The sequence below is a fragment of the Tenrec ecaudatus genome, chromosome 4 (assembly GCF_050624435.1).
Source record: "Tenrec ecaudatus isolate mTenEca1 chromosome 4, mTenEca1.hap1, whole genome shotgun sequence".
NCBI lineage: Eukaryota > Metazoa > Chordata > Mammalia > Afrosoricida > Tenrecidae > Tenrec > Tenrec ecaudatus.
Window position 1 is genome coordinate 49,323,630 of NC_134533.1, and position 23,518 is coordinate 49,347,147.

Genomic DNA, 23,518 nt, shown 5'->3' on the forward strand with positions numbered 1-23,518 from the left:
GGTGGGAGGGAAAAAAGGTGACAGCAAGGGCTCAAATAGAAACTGAATGTTTAGAAACTATCGTGGATACAATTGATGTATGGATTTTTGTAAGAGCCCTCAATAAAATGATCTTGAAAAAATTTTTTAAAGAAAAGCTGTCTGGCATTTTTTTCATAAAAGAAGAAGGGGGTGTTGAAGTATAACACCAATAAATAGATTAGGAGAATTGTTCCTCTCTTTGGGAAATTTTAGTTTTATTGTCTTAAGACTTAGAGGATTTATTTTAGAAGCCAAAACAGAATAAATCAATTTGGGCTGGTTGGATTATTAATATAGATAATTAATGAATCTCTGGGAAATTTTAATTACTGTTAAGTTCTCTGCTTTATCATGAGCTTAAATTTTAAAAATTAAACTTTAACAGCTGCAAAAGAAATGTTAGTCTTACACTACTCAGGTCCTCAAGGCCTCTGTCTTTCCCAGGAACTGGGTACCTGAGAAGCCCAGAATCTGGAGTCATGTTATGCTCATCTGCAAACATTAGGAAAGCCACACTTTCTGAACTAAAAGTAGCAAAGGAGTTTTTTGCTGGTTGAATTGAGATCTCTTCATCAAGATCCCCTCCCAGAGGGGTCTAGAGGAGGAGATGAGTCAGTCAGGATGCTACATAGCACCGATGAAGAATAGAGCTTTCCTCCAGTTCCTAAATGCTTCCTCCTCACCCCACTCCCGACTACCATGATCCAGATTCTACCATGAAAGTCTGGATAGAGCAGAGTTTATACACCGGCGCAGATAGGAGCTGGAGGTACAGGGAATCCAGGGTGGATGATACCTTTAGGACCAGGGGTGTGAGGGATGATACTGGGAGGGTAGAGGGTGAGTGGGTTGGAAAGGGGGAACCGATTACAAGGATCTACATGTGACATCCTCCCTGGGGGACGGACAACAGAAAAGGGGGAGAAGGGAGACGCTGTATAGGGAAAGATATGACAAAATAGTTTATAAAGTATCAAGGGCTCATGAGGGAGGGGGGATCAGGAAGGGAGGGGATAAAAGAGGACTTGATAAAGGCTTAAGTGGAGAGCAAATGCTTCGAAAATGATTAGGGCAAAGAATGTACAGATATGCTTTTTACAATTGATGTGTGTATATGTATGGACTGTGATAAGAGTTGTATGATTCCCTAATAAAATGTTAAAACAAGAAAATAATAAAAATGAGACTTATGTACCCCCCAAAATAATAATTTTTCAGTGAAGATCATCTCAACTCAATTATCCCATCCCACTACCAGTTTCTCCTCATTAAAACTTTCATCCTATGAGTAAGGGTCTCATGTTTAAATATCATATTTAGGATCTTAAATGACATTTATAGAAGTCTAAATACAGGCATATACATATATAAGTATATTTATATATAATGATAAGGAAATAGAATCTATTTACATAAATATATGTTAAGTATTAAAGTAGTAGATGGACATTGGGTCTCTATTCAAGTACTCCCTCAATGCGAAAACACTGCTCTAATAACTGGGCATTCTGTGATGCTCACCTTCCTGACAAGATCACAAAGCTGATGGTGTCCAGCTATAAAAAGCTATAACATCTGGGGTGTTAAAGGCTTGAATATAAGCAAGCAGCCACCTAGCTCAGAAGCAACAAAGCCCACATGGAAGAAGCACACCAGCCTGTGTGATTACGAGGTGCCAATAGAATCAGATATCAAAGACCCAGAACAAAATAACCATATCAATGTGAATGAGGGGGAGTGTGGAGTGGAGACACAAAGCCCATCTGCAGACAATTGGACATCCCTTCACAGAAGTGTCACAAGGAAGAGACGAGCCAGTCAGGGTGCAGTATAGCACTGAGGAAACATACAAATTTCCTCTAGTTCTTTAATGCTTCCTCTCCTCCACTGCCCCCACTATCATGTCCCCAATTCTACCTTAACAATCTGTCTAGATCAGAGCATGCACACTAGTAGAGATCAGAGCTTTCAACACAGGGAATAAAAAAACAGATAAAGCCCTCAGGATCGATAATTAGCGTAGCAATACCGAGAGGGGAATGGGAAGATGGGGGGAGAAAAGGGGAAGTGATCACAATGATCAACATACAACTCCCTCCCAGGAGAATGAACAACAGAAAAATGTATCAAGGGAGACAGTAGTTGTGTAAGGCATGAAAAAATAATAATTTATAAATTATCAAGGATTCATAAGGGAGGGAGAGGAGGAGGAGGGAAATGAGCTGATACCAAGGGCTCAAGTAGAAACAAAATGTTTTTAAAATGATGATGGCAACATATGTACAAATGTGCTTGACACAATGGCTGTATGAATAGATTGTGATAAAGAGTTGTAAGAGTCTATAATAAATTGATAAAAAAAATTGTTGGAGGCATGTCTCACATGGTTTGTAACTTGGTCCTGAATTGAGCATTTATTCTTAGTCAAATTGGGTTTAATGATTGCTTAACTGTTTTTCAATATATCAATAGCTACCATCTGTACAGCGTGCCAAGATGGGAAAACGAACTGGAGTTCATTTTACAGCTTAGCAGGGATATGCTCATGGGATAAGCTAACAGCCAAGTGGAAGTTCAGCCCTACAGCTTCCCAGAGGAGAAAGATTACACCGTCTGTTCCCATAAAGATTTAGGCTTGAAACTTGAAAACCCTACAGAGAGTCGCTGTGAGTCGGTATTTACTTGCTAACAGGAGTGCGTTGTTGTTTTGGGGACAGAACAAGTTGCCTGTCCCCTTTGAACTTCAGTTTCCTCATCTTGCAGGAGTGAGGTGTAAGGGTTAAATGTGATACTGTTAGTAAATTACAGCATACTCTCTGTGTGTGTGTAACATAGGGAAGTCCCTAGGTGTCAAAGAGAGTTAACTTGCTTGGCTACTAACAGAAAGACTGGAGGTTCCAGTCAACTCAGAGGAGCCACAGAATAAACACCTGGTAATTTTCATCTGAAAACTAGTCACTGAAAACCCTATGGAGCACAATTCTACCCCAATGCACTCAGAGTCGCCGTAGATGGAAATGACTTAACAGCAACCGGATTTCTTTTTTTCTGAACAGAAGAGGTACTCCGTAAATGGGGCCACAGCCAAAGTGTGTGTGTAAGGAACTGTCGTTAGGGGCGCAGGCATTATGAGGTTATGATCTCAACACCTGATTAATGAGTGCCACCACATAGGTACCCCTAGGTCTATTAAAGAGTGGCATAATTGAAGGTGAGTTAATGAGCTAGAAGATGTCTCAGGATTCATTCCAACTCTATGCCTAGAGAGCACTTTGGAAATTTATCAGGAGGCCCCACGTTTTACACAATGATTAAACAAGCAATTTTGCTAGCTTCCTATGCTCACAAAGCCTAAGATTAACAGGCATAGAAATACAATAGAAGACACGCAGCAAAGCAACAGCAATGAGAAATAGAGAAAACCAACGGAAGAAGAAATAAAGCCCAAGGAAATCAAACACTTTAATAGGCCCATTTTGCAAAGTATGAAGTATAAACCAGATGACAGAATTTTATTTCCACAAGTATTGAATGCACTTAACAACATAATGCAAGAAAGAGCCCAGGACTGAGGATGATGATGCCATCCGTTACCAGGAGGCCTCACACTGTCATTATCATCTGTTCTGAATGGATGCCCATCTGTCTTACTGCAGAAACAAGTGTGTGCGTCTTGCCTTCTGGGAGGATGTCCTCACCCATGGGAGCAAGTTCAACAAGTGTCCCTTCCAGTTTTTAATAAGCCCCTTGGTGTGAGTAAGGGCTCAGTAATCAAGCACTCTAATCAATCGTAAAGGCCTGGCCTGCCCTTAGGAGAAAAAGCGGCATTGACATTTCTCTCCTGTTTCTCCTGTGCCTGGCAGTCTTGTCTACCCCACAGCCTACCTTTCACTAACAACACAGTCAATTACAAGCTTGCCTGTCAGTGAACATCATCATTGGCTTGAGTGTGGAGTACAACCAGAGAAACCATCTTGGAGTCTCTAAGAGACCCACGAATCAACAGCCTGTGGTGAGAGGGGTCAGACAGGAAAGGGAGGGAGAAAGGAAGGAAATGGAGCAGAAACAAGAGTTTCTGCTGCACCGCATTCGACTCACCTTGCAGGAACACACAGAGCACCTGTCTTCTGTCAGTGTCCACACCTGCCCGTTGTGCTTCAGTCCGCCTTCATGAGGACAGTCACCAGAGCAAGAGGGACCAGAGGGACAGAGGCAGTCAAAGCCTCCTGCCAGATTGATGCAGGCAGAATCGTTCCAACAGGTGTGAGTTCTTAAGGCACATTCATCGATGTCTGCAGTAAAGAAATAATTCACAGAGCTTTAGACATGAGCCAACAGAACTCAGAAAATATTAACTCAGAATAGCAAGAGCGAACATTCTCAGACATTTACCTTATGCTAAGTACTGTGTCTAGCTAGTCACATGCCTCTTCACCATATACTCTGCAAGGCAGCTCTTTCTTGGAGAATCTGATCTTATCTCAATTTGGCAAACAATGTGCTGAGGCTCATAGGTGTTAGTTACATTGCATAAGTCTTGTGTACAGCTAATAAATCGCATCTCAAACCTGACACCAGCTACTGAAATATGCAGTAGTAGCTGCGAACGCTTTCAGATATTCTCAAGAACCATTCTATCCGTAGGCCATGAACCATGTTAATTCATTAACAAAGTGGATATACCCTATGGAGACAGGAGACCTTTAGGAAAGGTGTGAATAGATCGATTAGCCACTTCAGGTACACATAGCCCAATTAGGCTGCCACCAGATCCTGGGGCCAATCCTGAAAGAAGAGGGCATAAAGTTGACACCTTGCCTAATCAAAGCCTCACCATCTCGTGACCAGCAGAAGCTTAGCGCATATGAGAACATATATCAGAGCTACAACAGAGTATAACATGGATGTTGATGGAAGATAGACATATATCATGCTGTTTTTCATCGGCAGTCAAGCATGGAAGGAAAAATCAAATCCTGTCAGTTTACCTTAACATGCAAAAATCTAAGTCAACTCCAATACTTAGCTGTTGAGCCCTGGCTTGAGCCCAATACCAGTGGAAAACCTACTGCCTCTCAAGGCAGCCAAACTTGGATGAAATGTGGTCTCCAGTAGCTTCTGGGTTGCTCCTGGTACTGAGGCTATTCAACTCTATTACTCAAAACAATCTTTAAGTTATTTGAAAACCTTGCTTATGTGTCTAACAGTACCTCTACGACACGGACTACTCCACTGCCATGCCTTTCCGAGGTTCTCCAGATAATAGCAAAAATGTCATTCCCCCTAGGGAGCTCTTAAAGAGGCCCTGCATATTAAATGCCACAAAGGCTGACAATGATATGCTGAACACTGTTCTCATGGAGATAATCAGGGGCGCAGGAAAGTATGTGGATCATTGGCACGCTAATCATTGGTAGGCCTGGCACTTATATTAAGTGAAAATAACAAAAGTGTGTGTTAACTTATTTTACATTCTGAATTTCATCTTACAACATGTACGAGATTGTAGGCATTTGTTCACATGGTCAGCAGAGCTAAACTAAAGAAAAAGAGCATCAAAAGTAGCATTTTCCCCTAACGGTTGGGAGCAATTTGAAAATCCTAATATCAATGCTATTGCTACTATTTTAGATTTGGGTACACTGTTTCACAGTTTTTCAAAGTTACTTATTACTGGTTATGTCACTTGATAAAGAATCCTGATGGTATTAGTAGGTTGGCTGTTCCACTGCTAACCACAACATAAGCAGTTCAAATCCACTATTTCATCGTTCTGCTCCCGTAAATATTTACAGCCTCAGAAGCCTAAAGAGACAGTCTACTTTGGTCCATAAGATCAGCATGGATCAGTGGCATGTCAGTTAATATTGAGAAAAAATAATTTTCCTCATTTTAAAAAAGAAGGAACCAAGGTATTACAAGACTAAGTGATTTCTCTATTGTTATAAGAAGAATGGTGTGCTGGACCTTCTGCCAGCTAAACTATGGTTCTTTCCACTAAAGCTATCTTTCAGCATACTTGAATGCTCTATGGTTTTATCTACACAAAATTCTTTGCCCCCTAGATACTGCAACTCATTTTCAAGGAAAAGATCTTATAAAAATCTTCAGTAGTTTCACTTAAAAAGTCTGAGGGTGATAAAATTACTCAAAATCTGTTAGAACTCTGAACCCACTGTGACTTTAACTATAAATGGCTTAGTTTCTCTACTGTTTGCATGCACTGAATTGGTATAAAATCTTACTTCCTGGCAGAAATATAAAGTGAAACAAGACATTTAGTAATTCCAACAATATTTCCAGAAGCGAATTTCTTCTCCTTCTGAAGAAGGCCCTTAGTGGGGTGGATTGAGACCGTGGCTACAACAATGGACCAAGCACAACGGTCATGAGGATGGCACAGGGCTGAGTGGTAGCATCACCGTGACTCAGACCGACACAGCCGCTCCTGACAACTGTCCTGCCGTAGTTTCCCTTTGTCTGTCCTGTCCACCAACAGTAGGACCAATTGTCAAGTTGTTTAGTTAGTGGATCATGATTCTCTCCTCTCTTTTAAAAATTGCATAAAGGATCTTAATTTATGACGCCTAGATTTGAGATCGAGTACAATCGGGCTCCTCATTTTTTTTGGGGGGGGGGATGCTCATGCAATCCTGAGTCCAAATTGACTGTAAGATGCCTCTGTCTAGAAACTGCTCATTGCCCACCTCACTCTCCCTCCAATTCCCAATTCTTCCCAAAGAAAAGGACTTGAGAGCGGGATGATCCATATTTGGAACCATTCTCTTCCTCCGCGGGCATATCAAGCACCATCATTGCACACACTTCACAGCTTGATGTCCTTGGGTGCATTATTTAACACCTTCACACATGCACACATTTTCTCCTGTGTGTGACCACATTGGCCTTTTGGTTAACAGCACAATACTTAACCCTCTGTGTCACTAAGGTTCCCTTATCTAAGGCTCCCGTTATTTCCTGCACCTTCCATTTTCCATTTAAATGCAATGGAGGGGCCACGGGTATGTCAGATTGCTTCCCGGACCCATGATTTCAATGTGCTTTTCTTAGTGCTCGTGGTGACCTCCTCTGGTCTCCTCTCTCTCCATCTGCTTGGAATGCGGTAGAGTGGATAGCCATTGATTTAATAAGAGCTCCACGGCTAGTCCTGTGCTGCCCTAACTTTTACATATCCTTCGAAATCAAGCTCAAGCTCCACCAGCCCTCATTCTATGAGACAGTCATTAACTTTGTTGCTTTCTCTATTCCTTATGTGCAATTCTATCCTTATCCTTATGGGAGGTTCACATTTAATCTATTCATCTCTGCATCTAGATGGTGAGCTCATTGCAGACAGGGATTGGATCTTATTTCCTCTTTCCTTCCCAATACAACAGAGTGCATGGTGGCTGTCTAACATCTTTTAAAATGGAACTAACTTAAATTCAGGAAAATCATAGGCCAATAATAAAGTAAAAACTAATTTTGCCCAGTAGGGAGACTTTAATAAGTACAAGGCAAAGTCACAGCCCTTCTCTTAAAAGAAAGCATTTTATTTTTGAGTTTTCATCTGGAAAGCCCTTGGGATGCTTACAAATACACTCCCATAGGGACCACATTGAAATGTAAAGGCAGTTATTAAACATGTATGTAACACTGCCCCTCCTGACTGCCCCCCCGCAACACACACGCACACACACACACACACACACACACACACACTTCTGTGTCAAACACCAGAGAAAGGGAAGAGGAAAGTCCATGGAGAGAACACTCTAGGATTGCCTCACAATGTAATTTCAACTGATTTACCTCCAGTGGCAACTCAAAGATCTCTACTTTATCATCTGTAAAATAACCTTTAAACTGGCAACTCATATCCAACCATGATTTACTCTTTACATAGTCTCTAATTTTCCATTTACAAAATTTCAAAAATATTGGCAATGTTTACATCCCTAAAAGTAGGAAATCTGAGTGTCGAGACATATGCAGCTGGTCTGGGCAATAAAACAATGTGCAAAACCAAGATTTGCTTTTACCGTTCCAGAATGAAAGGACTTCGCAGTTGGACATAGGGCCATATTGCCTACAGAGCTCCATGTAACTGCTTTACTTATGACACGAAAATCTAATTCTACTTCCATGCAATTTAACAGATTTATGGAAAGCCAGATGTTAGCAATTATGGAAACCAACATTATTCATATTCTTGGTAATACAGACCTGTTTGCTCTGCACAAAGCCAACTTAATCTATTATACATATCCCAAGGCATCCAAAGGGAAGAGGCACCCTATTTACATATTGCAACTGTTGTTCACTGCTGAGCAAACACAAAGACATTCACCCACGAGACTTTCTGAAATCGTCAGGCAGGCCTCCAAGGACAAGGAGTCAATGAAATCAAAATCAGGCAAAGTATTCTGTACTCAAATCTACAATCATTTGAGTGTGCTTGTTTCTTCTCATTGTAAATAATGGCTTTCTGTGATTTCCTTTGTTTTTCCTTATATCTTCATTATTTAAACGCTTCATGCTCAGATGAGAATTTTTTCAATAAAATTCCACGGCTAAGCCTGCATTATAACTAATTTTCTTGCATTGACATTTTCACAATTTCTGAAAGCTGTTATTATTGTAAACTCAATTTTGCTTTAAAAAAAAAGATCTCTGGTTGAGCCTAGACAATCTTCTTTCTCTTTAGATGCGAGGTTTTAGGTTACTTGGGATGTAAAGTTAATGCAATTCAGACTGTCTATCTCAGCAGCAATCAAACCCATCCCAACCTAGCCCAATTTTTCTACTTTTCTTGGAAAAATAGCTCTGCAGAAGTTTTAATAGCATAACAACAGTAATGGTATGAGCCACGGGAGCTGAAACTTCTACAAGTTGATTTCAGAGATCAAGAGAAACGTTGTTTTTACCACAGTTAGGTCAAAGGAATGAGATGTTTACATCACTCCATATTCCAGCTTCTTGAATAATTTCACAGCATATCTAGTCTTCTTTTCAATATTAAACCAGGTAATATGTTAGAAAATACAATTTAACCTGGGGTTTGAATATCTAGCTATGTGTGATCTGACTTGGAAATCATTACTAACTGTGATAGGTAGGTTTATTGTGTCAACCTGGCCAATAGAAACATGTGGGATTAGTAAAATCACAGTTTGAGTGGAGGGCAAAGAGATAAATGGCTCAGAAAGGTCTACCTCTCTTTCTCTGGCTCTTTGGTGATCTGACCAGCTTTTGGCTGCTTTAGTGAGTTCTCTGCCCCAACTTGTAAACTGCACTATCTGTGGGACGGCCAACCCATGGATCATGTTGCTAGAGCAGCGGTTCTCAACCTGTGAGTCGAGTCATGACCCCTTTGGAGATCAAACAACCCTTTCACAGGGGTGGCCTGATTCATAATATTAGCAAAATCACAGTTATGAAGTAGCAACAAAAATAATTTTATGGTTGGGGTCACCACAACATGAGGAACTATATTAAAGGCTCATGGCATTAGGAAGGTTGAGAACCACTGTGCTAGAGCTTCAGGTTTCTTCGAGACCTGCTTTGCCATGCTGCTGGTGTGTACATCACTGAGCTTGAGGCTGGTGGAGCCTGTCGTCTTGCATTGCTTGAATTCAATATCCCATTAGGGTCTGCTTGTTAAGCTCCTGAGCTGCTGACTGTTGGTGACCTGCCCTGTTGTTTGCTGCCTTTGGGCAGACTTTGCCTGCATGTCCCGAGGGAAGACTCAGCTAACTGCTTCCTTGACCTTGGACCCAGCAGCCCTGGTGGATTGAACTGAGCCCTCTGTACTGCTGTATGGACAATTAGCTATTTCTTCATGCTGTATAAATCTATCTATCTCTATCTATCTATCTATCTATCTATCTATCTATCTATCTATCTATCTATCTATCTATCTATCATCTATCCAATCATAAGTGTCCTGATTTGGTTTCTTTAGAGAACCCTGCCTAACACCCCAACCATTAATGGATCTGAAATGAGAGGAGGGCTTGGGGCTTACTCACCAGAGCAAAGATTGGGTGCCACTCTCATAGCTTGAGCAATCCTGATCCTCTTACAGCGGAGGAGAAAATGTGCAAGCTGGACAGGAGCACACCGAGGGAGATGCTAACAGAGAAGGCGGAGGTCTTCTAACATAAGAGGCTAACACAATTTTAAGCTGCATAGTAAATGCCAGATGCAGAATAAAGGAAGTGGTGACCATGCACTATTTATTGGGTACTGGTTAGACCATGCTTAGATATTATGTTCTCTCCAGAGCAAAGGACTATTGAGTGGATCTTATCCACTAGAACACAGAAGAAGACATCAATCAATAAGAGGACATCATTCAATATCTTCTTGCTCTAAAGCAGCAGTTCTCAAGGTCAAATGATCCTTTCACAGGGGTCACCCAATTCATAAGAGTAGCAAAATTGCAGTTATGAAGTAGCAATGAAAATAATGTTACGGTTGGGGTCACCCCAACCTGAGGAACTGTATCAAAGGGTCACTGCATGAAGAAGGTGGAGACCCACTGCTCTAATGGAAAACCAGGCGTTCACCCTGAACAGGCAATGGCACAAAGAAGAGGGTAGTGGGCTAGAACGGCCACCACTTGCGACGCTATGATGTACCCTTAGGAAGACATTCCCACATCTTTTCAGTGATAACCTTTTTATCTTTGCTCCTTACCCAATCTTTTTTTAAAATAAGAAGAAAAACTTTACTATGGCCCTTCTCTTATGTTCAGTGTGTATCCCTATTATTTTCCAATGTGTCCCTCATTTTCCCATTTATTTACCACTCTCTCTTGAAACCATGGCAAAAGAAAACACTTTGTTTGGGATCACAATTTTCCTCACCTCTTCCTGTATCCTGGGGTCTTGTTTCCTAATGTCTACAAGGAGAACCCCCTCCAGGAACCCATTACCACTCGCTATGCCCATCTGCTCCTACCTTACAAGTTTTAACTCTAATGGTCCTCGTGACCACAGAGTTGCACATCATGACCGTTCACTTAGGGCAGGGAAGGCTACCCCTGTGGCTTTCTAAGACTGTGTATCTTTACGGGGCTAAAATGCCTCATCTTTCCCCTGAGGAGAAGCTGGTGGGTTTGAACTGCTGATTTGTGGTTAGCAGCCAAACAGGGAAGCCCCTACACCACCAGGGTTTTTAAGACCAGTCATATATTTCTTAAGCATCTACCATCCTCTGTGTCATCCCTAGCGTATGTGTTGGAAACACAATTCATTCTTACAAATATAGACCTCACACTTTTCTCTTACTGAAAAATTTATCCACATTTTCCAATGTTCCTTTTCTGGTCCCTGCCACTTTTTCAGTTCAGTGGAAGCAGTAAGAGATACCACAGAAAAGAAAAGGTTTACAGCCTGGCAGCTACAGGTTGCAGTTAGGGCGAGCAGGCATTGAGTCTGCCTGGGACTGGAGGGCTCCCACAAATTGGGGGCCTTTCAAGTTAGGCAAATTATCTCACTTATCTCAACTGATCCCATTTGTAATCTTTCAATGCATTAGTTGTATGGCTTTTGAAAATTCACCACATTTCAATGAGATTTGATTTTATAATTAAAAAAATGGACATAAAAATATCCCTCTATTATGACACAATTTGAGGAAGCAATTAACAATACCTGTCATGTAGAAATTGTTTTTGTTCATTGCTTCTATAAGTGCTGTCCCATAAGGTTCAACTTATAAATTATGCTGCCCCATCTCTTCCGATGCCTTCACATTTGTACCAATAGTTAGTTGTGAGTCTTATTGTGAAACCATTCCATATATATATATTTTTTTTCCACTTAAATTCATAATTCTCATAGAAATCTACAAAGGTTTTCTCACAATAGTAGCTATTCAAAGCCAGAATTGCTAACACATCCAGCCCTTTATGAACTCTAACAAGTGTAGTGTAAATATTAAGAGACTTGTGTCAAAAGAATATAAATTTCCAACGCTCTACGAACTTGCCTTGGTGACCGACCATGTTATTTACAGGCTGTACAAAATGTAGGTGTTTGACTGCAGATGGAGAGAACAATTTCTTGCAGGTAGGGGAGAAGAGGGGAGCGAAAGCAGTGTAGCTTTCTGTATGAACAAAGCCGGTTTACTCTCTGCCGGGAACAAGTCCTGCTTCTTTAAGGAGTGATCACACCTGTTTCGAATCAATACACTTCTTTCTGACCAGTGTCTGAGGATGATCAAAATCAATACATTTTGAAATATTTGCTATCTAAAGATCGCTTTACCGCACAGAGCAGCTCCGGTATCGATGGCAATCACCTGCAATTTATATTTTCTTATCTATCTGTTTATGGGGAGAGAAGCCTGTTACAGATGGACCCTGAAGTGTAACTATAAATAAATGGGACAGATGCTTATTTCAAACTAAATACTAGCTGTCTATCACTGGGGCTTACCCATTCTATTGTTATATTCATTGTAGTGTGTAATTTCCTTAACCACAGTTCTCCCTCAGGTGAGAAGTAGAACTGTCCTATACTTTAACTGTATGTGACCTCTGTCTTCTCTCTCTTACTGTGCATAACTAGTTGGGAACATGCTTGCTGATTTTACTTAGCCAGAGATTTGTAAGATCCGGGTCTTACCTATCCTTATCCCCCACAGTACTTTAAGAATTATCTTTTACCTATTAAGAAAATGCATAAGCGGTTGAATGTAAATCGGGTTGAGTTGTGACTTTAACAAGAAGCTTTGTTCTACTTTTTTGGACCCGAATTTCTCCTGGGGAAAATAAAGAAGTTGCATAAAATAGATCCTAAGAACTTATCTATTTCCAACCGATGAAATTATTCCTCACATCTGTAAGGGTGAGCATATAATTCAAATTCAGAATATGAGTCATGACAGATGGAGGAGCCAAGATAAAGACGATGGGGAAAACCCAGTCTCAGGACAAGAAATGGGTGTCTTAGAATTCAACAGTTGTCTAGGACATTCAATATTATTGAGGCATCTCTGGTCTCCCTAAATGACTATTTGCAAACCAGGACTCAGGGATGGAAGTCACAAGAGAAGAAATATCATTTCCCTGTCTGCATTGCAATCTTTGCAATGTGATCTTTGGTGACAAATAGGCATGGGGAATTCAGTCAGGGTGAAAAACCAAAACACTTCCATTTTTACAAATCATTTTGTCAAGTAAATTTCAGATGAGAAATAAGGTCGTCTTCTATCCCAAGAAAATATCTTAGGCAGAGAAGTTACCGAGTAATTTCATTTAGTACAAGAGGAATCCGCAATTTAGATGGAAATCAAAGGTAACAGCAAGAATTTTTAAAACACAGGAAATTCATTTCAATGGCATAAATCTGAAGCCTGATCACAATCTAAATGGTAAGAGTCATTTATAGCACCTAATAATAAAGAATTCTTGTGCTTTTTACTTAGTGTCTCTTTTCATCAATCTAGTAATTAAAGTTATGCTCCAGGAAGGTAATCCTGGCTTCTCCCCAAACTTCCCCCAAGTAGAAGGTAAGTTAGGATGAAATCAAAAATAACATTTTGACCCCCAAGCCAAGAAGGGCAGAATCTATTGAAAACTAAGCTAAAATAAATCTGGGCTTTATTGCATACTATCCTTATTATTCCTATCTTTATATTTCCTCTGTTGTAGCACATTGTCAGATCAACTGGTTTCATGAGACCAATCTGAAATCAAGAGTGGGAGATCAGAGCGGTGGCACCCTGCACTTGGCCCCTAGAAGATTCAACTCCTATTTTGAATTTGTTTGGGAAGTCAAACCTTAAGGACCAAAACAAAATTGGTGGTCCAGGGAAAGCAAAGTGGGTCATTCAACCTGTTAGAATCTCACAAAGGACAGCTTGCGGTCAACCTGTGATCCAGCTCAGCTTCCTCATCAGGGTAAGTAGTGACTGGGGGCCAATGGAAATGTACCTGTGGGTTTTTTTTTTATTTCTCAAAGTTCCTTTATTAACTCACTTCTCCAAAAACTCTTTATTGCCCACAGATGATGTGCCAGGCACCATTCTAGGCATCAACATATCCAACAGACAAAATTCTTGTTCCTAATAAGGCTAAATGTTATGAGGCAGATAAACTGCAGAGAAAACCTTCCATGCACGTTCCGCAGGAGCATGAAGCTAGCTAGTTTGCCTTCTGAGCATCTCCGGGTCCTTCTATTGAGTCATGATGGAGAGTTCTGGGGTTTTATTATGTATAATAATGATCATTTCCAAAGTCTTATGCATTACACTTTTAGAATTACCAAGATCCTCCAAATTCATTATCTCATTTATCCTTCCCCAAATTTAGAATGTTAGCATTTCCGTCGTACCCACTTAGAAGATAACAGAGCTTGGGGCACTTAAATGATCAACATTTCTCACACATTCTATAGAGAATCCATAGCTTACATACTTGTGCGTCTATAGGGGACTTCAAAAAGTTTGTGGGAGGGGCAAATGGAATCAAAAGGTACTGCAGTATTTTGAAGATTCTGAAACCCATATACATGTCTCTCCAAACTATCTGCATTAATACGTTCCTTTCACAACTTCTCAGCTGAGAAGCTTGCTCCTTATGGGAGCCTGGGAAAGCCTGACCTCTCGGCCCTTCTCTCAGTTTCCATCTAAAAAGCAGGAGTGCATGTCCACCTCACGGGGTTGTTGTGGGGATTACAGAGCATGATGTCGACAGATATTGGTTGCTCAGTAATAATTCTAATTGGTAACTGGTTAATTGGTAGGACCTTACTCTTTTCTGGATAAAATAAGCTAATCAGTAGGAATGACACAAGCAAAACTACACATATGCAAAGAATCACATTGGCATATTTGTGATAGAGAAGTTGAATTTTGTGAGAAAACCACTATTTACTGAGCCATCATTTATGTTACGAAGATACTTTAAAATAACTCAATATTTTCTATAACATTGCAAAGCACTGACAGGAGCCAGCAGGATTCCAACCCTTACATTCCTTCTATCGGAGCCCAAGAACGTTTATAATCTGGGCTCCATGTCTGTTTCCAGACTTCTTCATCAGCCGTCTCCCATATCCGAGTTCCAGCCGAGACTCCAGTCAGTCCCATGGAGGCTGCAGTAGCATTGTGTGCCGTAGCGTGTTCAATCGCTGCTTTTTAAAAAGGAAACCACTTTATCGGCACATAGTCCACATGCCAAACAAGTCAATAGTTGAGTCATGCCCAGAAGAGTTGTACCTTCAGTACCATAATCAATTTTAGAACACGACACCTCTGGGTGGACTCAACTCTCCGCTTTTGGGGATGGCAGCCAAGTGCATTAACCATGTGCATGGCCCAAGGACTCCTCCCCATTCACATCCACAACATGTGTGGTAGTTATATAATTGTTAGTCAATTTGAGGATTGAGAGTATAGGGGTGGAGTCTAGCCTGTCAATCAGATCACGGTCAATGAGGCCTCTGTGTGGGTCTGACCTTCTCCGAAGAATTCTGGGAACCTCTGTATTTTTTTCTGGAGGCAAGAAACAGACTCTATTCTCACTCCTTGAGAGACACTCTACTGACTGAACACATGGCACTACGCTGATAGACCCCATGCCCTGGGAACTGGAGGAGCCACGTGGAGACCTCTGCCAGCGCTGAGATGCTTCTACTGCCACTGGATCCACAAGACTTCCAACCCACTGGCCTGTGATCTTCCTGCATTCCGCATCATTGCATGTGCTTTGTGAATTTGATGAGGACCTTACAAATTGGTTTAGGATATATGGGCTGGTACCTCATCCTTACTGGAAGTCTCACCATCTAGAGGCAAAATTTAAAGACACCCTAGTGTACACTGTGAGGTAAGCAGTGGACTGCAAACTGGAGGATTGGCAGTTTGCACCTCTCAGCTGCTCCACAGAAGAAAGATGAGGCTCCGGGCTCCGGTAAAGATTTACAGCTTCAGGAAACCTCTAAAGTAGCGGTTCTCAACCTTCCTCATGCTGCGACCCTTTAACACAGTTCCTCATGTTGTAGTGACCCCCAAGCCATAAAAATATTTTCATTGCTATTTCATCACTATAATTTTGCTACTGTGATGAATTGCGTGACCCCTGTGAAAGGGTCATTCGACAACCAAAGGGGTCGTGACCCACTGCTCTAACGGGTCATTGAACGTCAAAATTGAATCCACGGCAGTGGGTTTTTGTTGCTGTTGTTTGATGTTTCATATAGAACAAAACTAGATGTTACCCTTGCCACCTCTTAGACTGCTATTCACAACCCCCACCTCCCCAGAATCCATTTCTTGGGACCTACTTTGTCGACACAAATTCACGTGTGTCCTCCTGCAGATTTAGTGAAAAGATACCACCTTCTATGAAAGATTTCTGGCATGTTGTCCCCCCCCGCCCCGCCATGCCTCGGCTTGGAGAGAAGTTGACCATTTTTCTTTAGAGTTTGTTGTTGTTTGTTTGTTTATATACAAAGGAACACCACAAGTTTGTGAAATATCCCATTGTTTTCCATTCCCTTTTCCAAAAATGATTTAAAGTCCACACATCTTGCTCATGCCTGGCCACTTCCTCCAAGCCCTCTTTAGCCTGGAAGGCTGTGTCTTACTCCAACCAGAATGCCCAGGGCTTGATGCACAGAGACACAGGGTACCGCCTCCCCCTCAATAAATGTTCCTGACACACATGAACGGTGAGTGGATGCTGACCGTGCTGCCTTTGTTTGGAGAAAGATGGCTTAAAATCCCCTGCTCACAAATGCACAATTAAATATCTCGCAGATGCACGAGGGAAGTCGAACTAAAGCTAACAATTCAATATTCATTCCAAAGAAGTTGTACATGCTGGTCTCCAAATTGTTGCTCAGAGCTGATCTTTCTCTTAAACCCAGCCAGGCTAAAGGTGTTTGTAATGAAACAATTGCTCATCCTGAGCCTCAAGAGGCTGGGCTCTGACAACTACAAGCAGTTCCATATCAAGGTGTGCACAGCAAAAAAGGCAGGTGACTGAATATCCCTCCCGAGACACAGACAAGTTCAATCAGAGTGGTGGCTGGAAATACTGAGCCTGGATCTGGTGACTTCAGCAGTTGGTCTTACTTTTTATTGTGACCTGGGTCATTCTAAGATTCTAGTGCAATCTATGAATTCTCCTCTTCCAAAAGGTGCACAGATCCATACACTCAGAGGGTTTCGTACAATTTCAGGCCAGCCACAATTGGGAACATCGTGATAAACAGAACATAGAGTTGTCGAGAGTTTCACCGGGCTTGGATCCACAATCATGGGGGCAGTCGTTTGAAAATCAAAGAGTACCCTACGTTGGCAAATCTGCTGCCAAGACCCTCTTTAAAGTGTTAAAAAGGAAGGAGGTCACTTTGAGGCAAAAGTGCATCTGACCCAAGCCCTGGCGTTTTTAATCACTTCATCGGCCGGTGCAAGCTGGACACTGAATAAAGAAACCTGAGGGAGAATCACTGCATTGGAATTAGGATGCTGGTGAAGGCCATTGTCAGAACTGTGGACTGCCAAAAGACCAACAAACAACAAACCCCAGATCTGTCTTGGAAGAAGAACAGCCAAAATGCTTCTTAGAGGCAAGGATGACGAGACTTTATCTCACATACTTTGGACATGTTTTCAGGAGAGACCAATCGTGCATAAGGACATCAAGCTTGGTAAAGCTACAAGGCAGCCCAGAAGAGTAATATTTCGACAGGATGGATTGACACAGTGGCTGCACTGAAAGGCTCAAACATAGGAACAATTATCCCGTGAGCAACACTAAAAAGCAATCCATCCTCCTGCACATCATCCAACCTTTCCTATAAAGGGGATGGTGGTGCAGTGGTAGCTGCAAGGTCAGAGGTTCGAACTCACCCGGGAGCTCTGAGGTGAACAGACCTGGTGATCCACTCCTGGAAAAGTTACAGCCTTGGCAACCCTCGGGCACAGCGATGCTCTGCCCTACAGTCACTGACGCAGAAGTCCCAGGACAGTAGTGGGTTTCTTTCTCTTTTTAGTCAACACAACCACCCCTCTAGTACCATCCAGTGATAGCTCCACCCCTTCAATAAAGTCCTCCTCCCAGCTCCAGACCCCACTTTATTCTTATCTTCAGAGCTCCCACAGGGTCTATTCATGAAATATAAACTCGCCATCAAGGGCCTGTGGAACCCTGCATGACTCCACTTTATATTCCTAGTGTCTAAGATAGCAACTGGATTCTACATATTGCGTCTAATTTCAGTGGCCTGAAACTTCACCTTGTCAAGTCTTAGTTTACTATAGTAGAAAGAATAGTGGCCTCCTAGATATCATTAGAAAATTAGAGGTTATCCTGGCAACAGAGCAAAACAGAACACATAAATGAAACATATACTCATCTGCAATATAGGACTATTTTGCTTAGGGCAATCCAGCTATGCCTCAATCAACCCTTATCACATAATTAGATAACATACAGTTAAGCTGAATGATTCACAGTGTCAATGATCACAGTAAAAAGGTAATAAATAAATAGACACAGAATGATTTCCTGACAATAAAATTAAAATAATAGAAAACAAATTCTTCTATTGAAAGAGCAAGGAATATACTCAATGCATTTTTATTTCAGGGCTAGAAAAACTGTTCACTGTAGCAGCTCATTATTTAATCATACTGAGTCACCAAAATCTTCTAGAAATTTCTAGAATGAACTACACTTATTCTTAAGTATTCATTTAGTATATTATGCCTGGTTCCCACAAGATTTCTAGATGGAAATAAATGTTCTGTTGTAGAAGATTTCTTTAAAGTGCTACAAAGCAAAGATGTCTCTTTGGAGACCAAGATGTGCCTCATCCACACCAGTTTAGACCGACTCATACGTATGTGGAAATCATGGAAGTGTAAGGAAGATCAAAGAAGAAACAGCGCCTTTGAGCTGTGAAGCTTATGAAGAATAAACAAGTCTGTCTTGGAGAAAGCACAACCAGAATACTCCTTAGAAATAAGGAGGGTGAGACTTTGTCCCAGGTACTTTGGGCATTTCTCCCTGCAAAATGACATCACGCTTGAGTAGAGAGTCAGCAAAAAAGGAAGACCCAGTTCCCAGCTGTACCAGTGTACAACCTCCGGTCTAGCCAGATTAGTAAGGTGGAATTGGGATCATGATAGTTGGGGGGAGGAGGCATTTAAGAACTAGAGGACAGTTGTAGGTTTCATCATTGCTATACTGCCCTCCGACTGGTTCGTCTCCTCCCTGAGACTCTTCTGTAAGGGGACGTCCAGTTGGCCACAAATGGCCTTGGGGTTCCCACTCTGCACTCTCCCTCATTCACAATGATGTGATTTTTGTTCCTTGATACTTGCCATCTGATCCCTTTGACACCTCGTGATCACACAGGCTGGTGTGCTTCTTCCATGTGGGCTTTGATGCTTCTCAGCTAGATGGCTGCTTGTTTACCTTCAAGCCTTTAAGACCCCAGATGCTATATCTTTTGATAATCAGGCAACATCAGCTTTCTTCACCACATTTGCTTATGCACACATTTGTCCTCAGGGATCAGGGATCTATCAGGAGGGCAAGCACACAATGATATACTTTTTCCTTCTTTGATGCCTGAAACCTGATCCCTTGGACACCTAATGATCACACATTGGTGAGAGGGGTAATACCGGGAGGGTGGAGGGAAGGTGGCATAGAAAGGGGGAACCGGTTACAAGGATCTACATATAACCTCCTTTCTGGAGGTCGGTAAACAGAAAATGGGTGAAGGGAGACGTTGGACAGTGCAAGATATGACAAAATAATGAGTTGTAAATTTCAAGGGTTCATGAGGAAGGGGAAAAATGAGGAACTGATGCCAGGGGCTTAAGTGGAAAGCAGATGTTTTGAGAATGATGGTGGCAACAAATGTGCAAACGTGCTTGGCACAATGGATATTTGCATGGATTGTAATGGGTGTTGTGCAATCCCCCAGTAAAATGATTCAAAAACGAAGAGGAAGACCCTCATCGGATAGATGGATACATTGCCTGTAACCACAGCTCTCACACAGAGATGACTGTGAAGCTGGCTCAGACCCAGGAAGGGTTTTTCTCTGTTGTACACAGGCCCACTATAAATTGTTTTTGACTAGCAGGCACCTAAAAACAACAAGGTCAAATAGACTTTAGCCATTTTCAACATAGTAAAGCCACAGAAAAGAAACCAGGTTACTTATAGTTAATGTAGAATTTTGTAAATATATTTTCAAATTGTACCCTTTATTGGAAAACACCATAGCATTAATTTTCTGAGGTCCAGAGGTTGAGGAATGTACTACTGGAGACATGGTCCCTTTTGGAACCGCTGAGACTGGTTTTTAGGTAAAGGAGCACCTCCCTATAGACTCACTTCTCACTTTACTGTTCTCCTTTTTATGCTATGCAAAAACCCGTGCCAAGTAAAATTGATATCTATATCTGTGTTAGTCTGGGTACTTTAAAGAAACAAATCCACAGAAACTCATGCACAAGAGAGAGTTTTATCTAAAGGGTAAGTGCACATCAAGAAATTATCCCAACTCAGTGCTGCCCAAGCTCACAAGTCCAGCATTAACCATATGTCCAACACCAATCCACCAAGCCCTCTTCCATCTCACAAAACACACACCATGAAGCTGACTGCAATAGGAAAGCTGAATCAATGAATGTGTAAGCATCTCAGCACTGGCAGGGGTCTCCACAAGGCTGCTCCAGCACCCAGGGCTGCATCAGGGTAGGTCCATGTGACTTCTCCTCAGGGAAGTCTTGCAGGAAGTGAGACTTGCCGGCTGAAGCAGGAACTGGCTAAGGCAGCTGCACCCTGGTCCAACCTTCACAAAGCAAGAGACTCAAGAACTCGCAAGGTAAGGCTCATGGAGCCATTTATCCCTCTCCCGTCAATTAACCCCACATGTGTTTATTGGCCAGGTTGGCACAATAAACTAACTGCCTCAATATCTATATCTATATCCAAGCTTGGCTGAGCTGCTTAGCTAAGAATGGCAGGGGGATGAAGACATAAAATCCTTTGGCGGCACCTGTTGCACAGCGTGAGAATCTGCTCGTTCCCCATCCCACTGTAGCTCTGCAAAGGCATGTACACATTAGCACATGGAGACGCCGAGAGTGGAATGCTTTGAACTACGTCACAAAGGAGCACAACTTGAGCCTGGACCAGAGTCGTGCTCCTTGGGTGCCCTATCTGGTCTTTGTCTGCACTGTGTACCTTTTCAGGGCCTGCATCCAAAGTTGTCTCAGTTGATCATGGCTAGTCATAGCGGCCATTAGGAAATGCTTCAACTGTAGGGACTGAGCCACCTACAGGATCCTCAACATCCTGGAAGATGGCAGAGTGAGGAGTGGTCCCGAATGCCTCTTTTCTCAGCATTAGAAAGGATCACAACAGGCACATGGCCTAGTTTGTGGGTTGCTGGAAGCAGGCCTGTGGCACTGTTGCCAGGCTCGATAGCTGGTGTGTGGACCTGGCAGAACAACTCCTAGGAAGACGTGGGTGCAGTTCCAGAGTCCACGTGGAGAACTACAGGGTCACACGGGTCTGCTGTGTCAGCGCAGGGGCCGGAGAGCGGTCAACACACCACTCCCTGCTTCCTGTCCCTTCCTATATCTTGCTTAGAAAGCTATCCGAATGAATATACAGTGAGGCAGGGTTGAGAATGGCTTTAGGAAACCGCACTTCCGTAAGATGTGACAAGTGGAAATAGAGATATCGGATGGCGAGTGGAAGGGGTGGAGGGTATAGGGCATGGAAAGAGAGCAGTGGTCTTAGGTAGGCTGAGTGTATCTGTGTGAAGCTTGAGAGGGAGAGAGGAAGGGAGGGAACGAGGGGAAGAGAGACAGAGAGCGGGGAGGGAAAAAAGGGGAGGGGAAGGGAGAGAGGAGAGGAAAGAAAAGAAGCTTTTATGTGGGAACAAGAGATGGATGGGCATTCACAGTAGTTGGGAATCTTAATTTCAAAAACATAAAATACTAATTTATAAGTAGATGTTGGTTTTCTTCATTTTCAAACAACTCATTTAATTGTCCTTGGTGGTCCCAAAATAAAGAGGCAATGATCACAAGTTCTTTGCTAAAACTGAAAATCACTGACTCCGACCACCGAGTCAAAAGGCCGAGTCTGCCTTTAACATTTTCCATTCATCTCTTTATGAAAATGCAGGTTTGCAACTTCCGGTGCACTCACACTCCGGGAATAATGATACACGGGCGAAAGGAAAAGGCAGGAACTGATAAGAACAGTTATTCTTCAAACATATGATCTACGTTCGAGGGAGAAAGGCAGATCATAAACATCTCATAAAACAATTAAGATTCCCATGCACACCATTCTCTATGATGTCAACAACAGGTGATGCTTCCAGTCACTGATGAAGTCAACAGAGCAGGAGTTGTTACCCTCTCGTATCCAACGAAGACCCGTATGGAGTGACATGCGATTATTCTCCTGAAAGCCTGTATCTCCTACACTTTCAGTTATAACACATGCCATTTTTCCATTGTCAAAGAGGGGTGGTGGTGGGGGCGGTGACTATAGCTAAACCCACATTTCACAACCACTTTGCAAAAAACATCAAGGATGTCTTCGATGCTATTTCTTTTCAATGTAAGCATCAGTAGTTGATGTTATTTGAGGCTTTTATTCCGATGTGCCAATTTTCAGTGCCATTAAGATATGCTATTGTGATTCAGAATAGTTCATATCACAAATCTCTCAAGAACAAAGACTGATCTTCTTCGTATCTGTATTCCCAGAAGGTCTAACATGGTGCTCATGTGCTGGCTTCCCTCCATACATGTTTTTCATCCTGAATTAAAAGACTTACATGGTTTTGTGATATTTAATATCTTACATCGTGCACTTTACACAACTAGCTAGGCCAAGCCAAGTAAGAAGACAAAGCCTACCTGATATAATTTTGAACGTCTGTTTCTTCAGTCAGTGACTTCCATGCATTTGTGTCTGCTTAGGTGGAGGATCCCTGGTGGTTGCTCATGGTAGATCAGCGGTTTGAAGCCTCTCCACCACAGGGGAAGATGAGGATTTCTACTTCTGGAAAGAGTTGCTCTCTCCACAATCCACAGGGGCTTTCTACCCTGCCCTATGGGGTCTCTAGAGGGTTCCTATGAGTTGGAAATGACTCCGGGCCAGGGAGTTGATTCTTTTCTTAATGTGCGAGACAGGTCCCCAGGTAGAGCAACCTAAAGATTATCTTCTGTCTCCCACAGGATGAAAATTGCCAGACTCCCTCGCCACCCTCTTCTTTTTCATCCAGGTTTATCACAGAGGTGACAAATTACAATATAGGGAGACATGGTCAGGCTAAAGGTGTTCGCTCGGGACATTATTACAGAGTTCTTTCAAGGCTTCTAAGAAAAGCTGAAAGGGCAAGCCACTGTGTTGTAAGCATCAACCCGAAAGCACGCAGTTCCAGCTCATGAGCCAGCAAACCCAGCTCCCCATGAAGTGCCCAGAGGC

General features: G+C 42.2%; 1 protein-coding gene across 1 annotated transcript in view; it reads right to left on the reverse strand.

Moving 5' to 3' along the window:
- The window catches only part of NELL1 (neural EGFL like 1), a 989,599-nt gene that overhangs the window by 18,143 nt on the left and 947,938 nt on the right, over positions 1 to 23,518 (reverse strand). Inside the window, exon 17 of the mRNA XM_075547696.1 lies at positions 4,120 to 4,313. Within this exon, the coding sequence (XP_075403811.1) occupies positions 4,120 to 4,313 (194 nt within the window). The remainder of the gene's footprint in view (positions 1 to 4,119; positions 4,314 to 23,518) is intronic.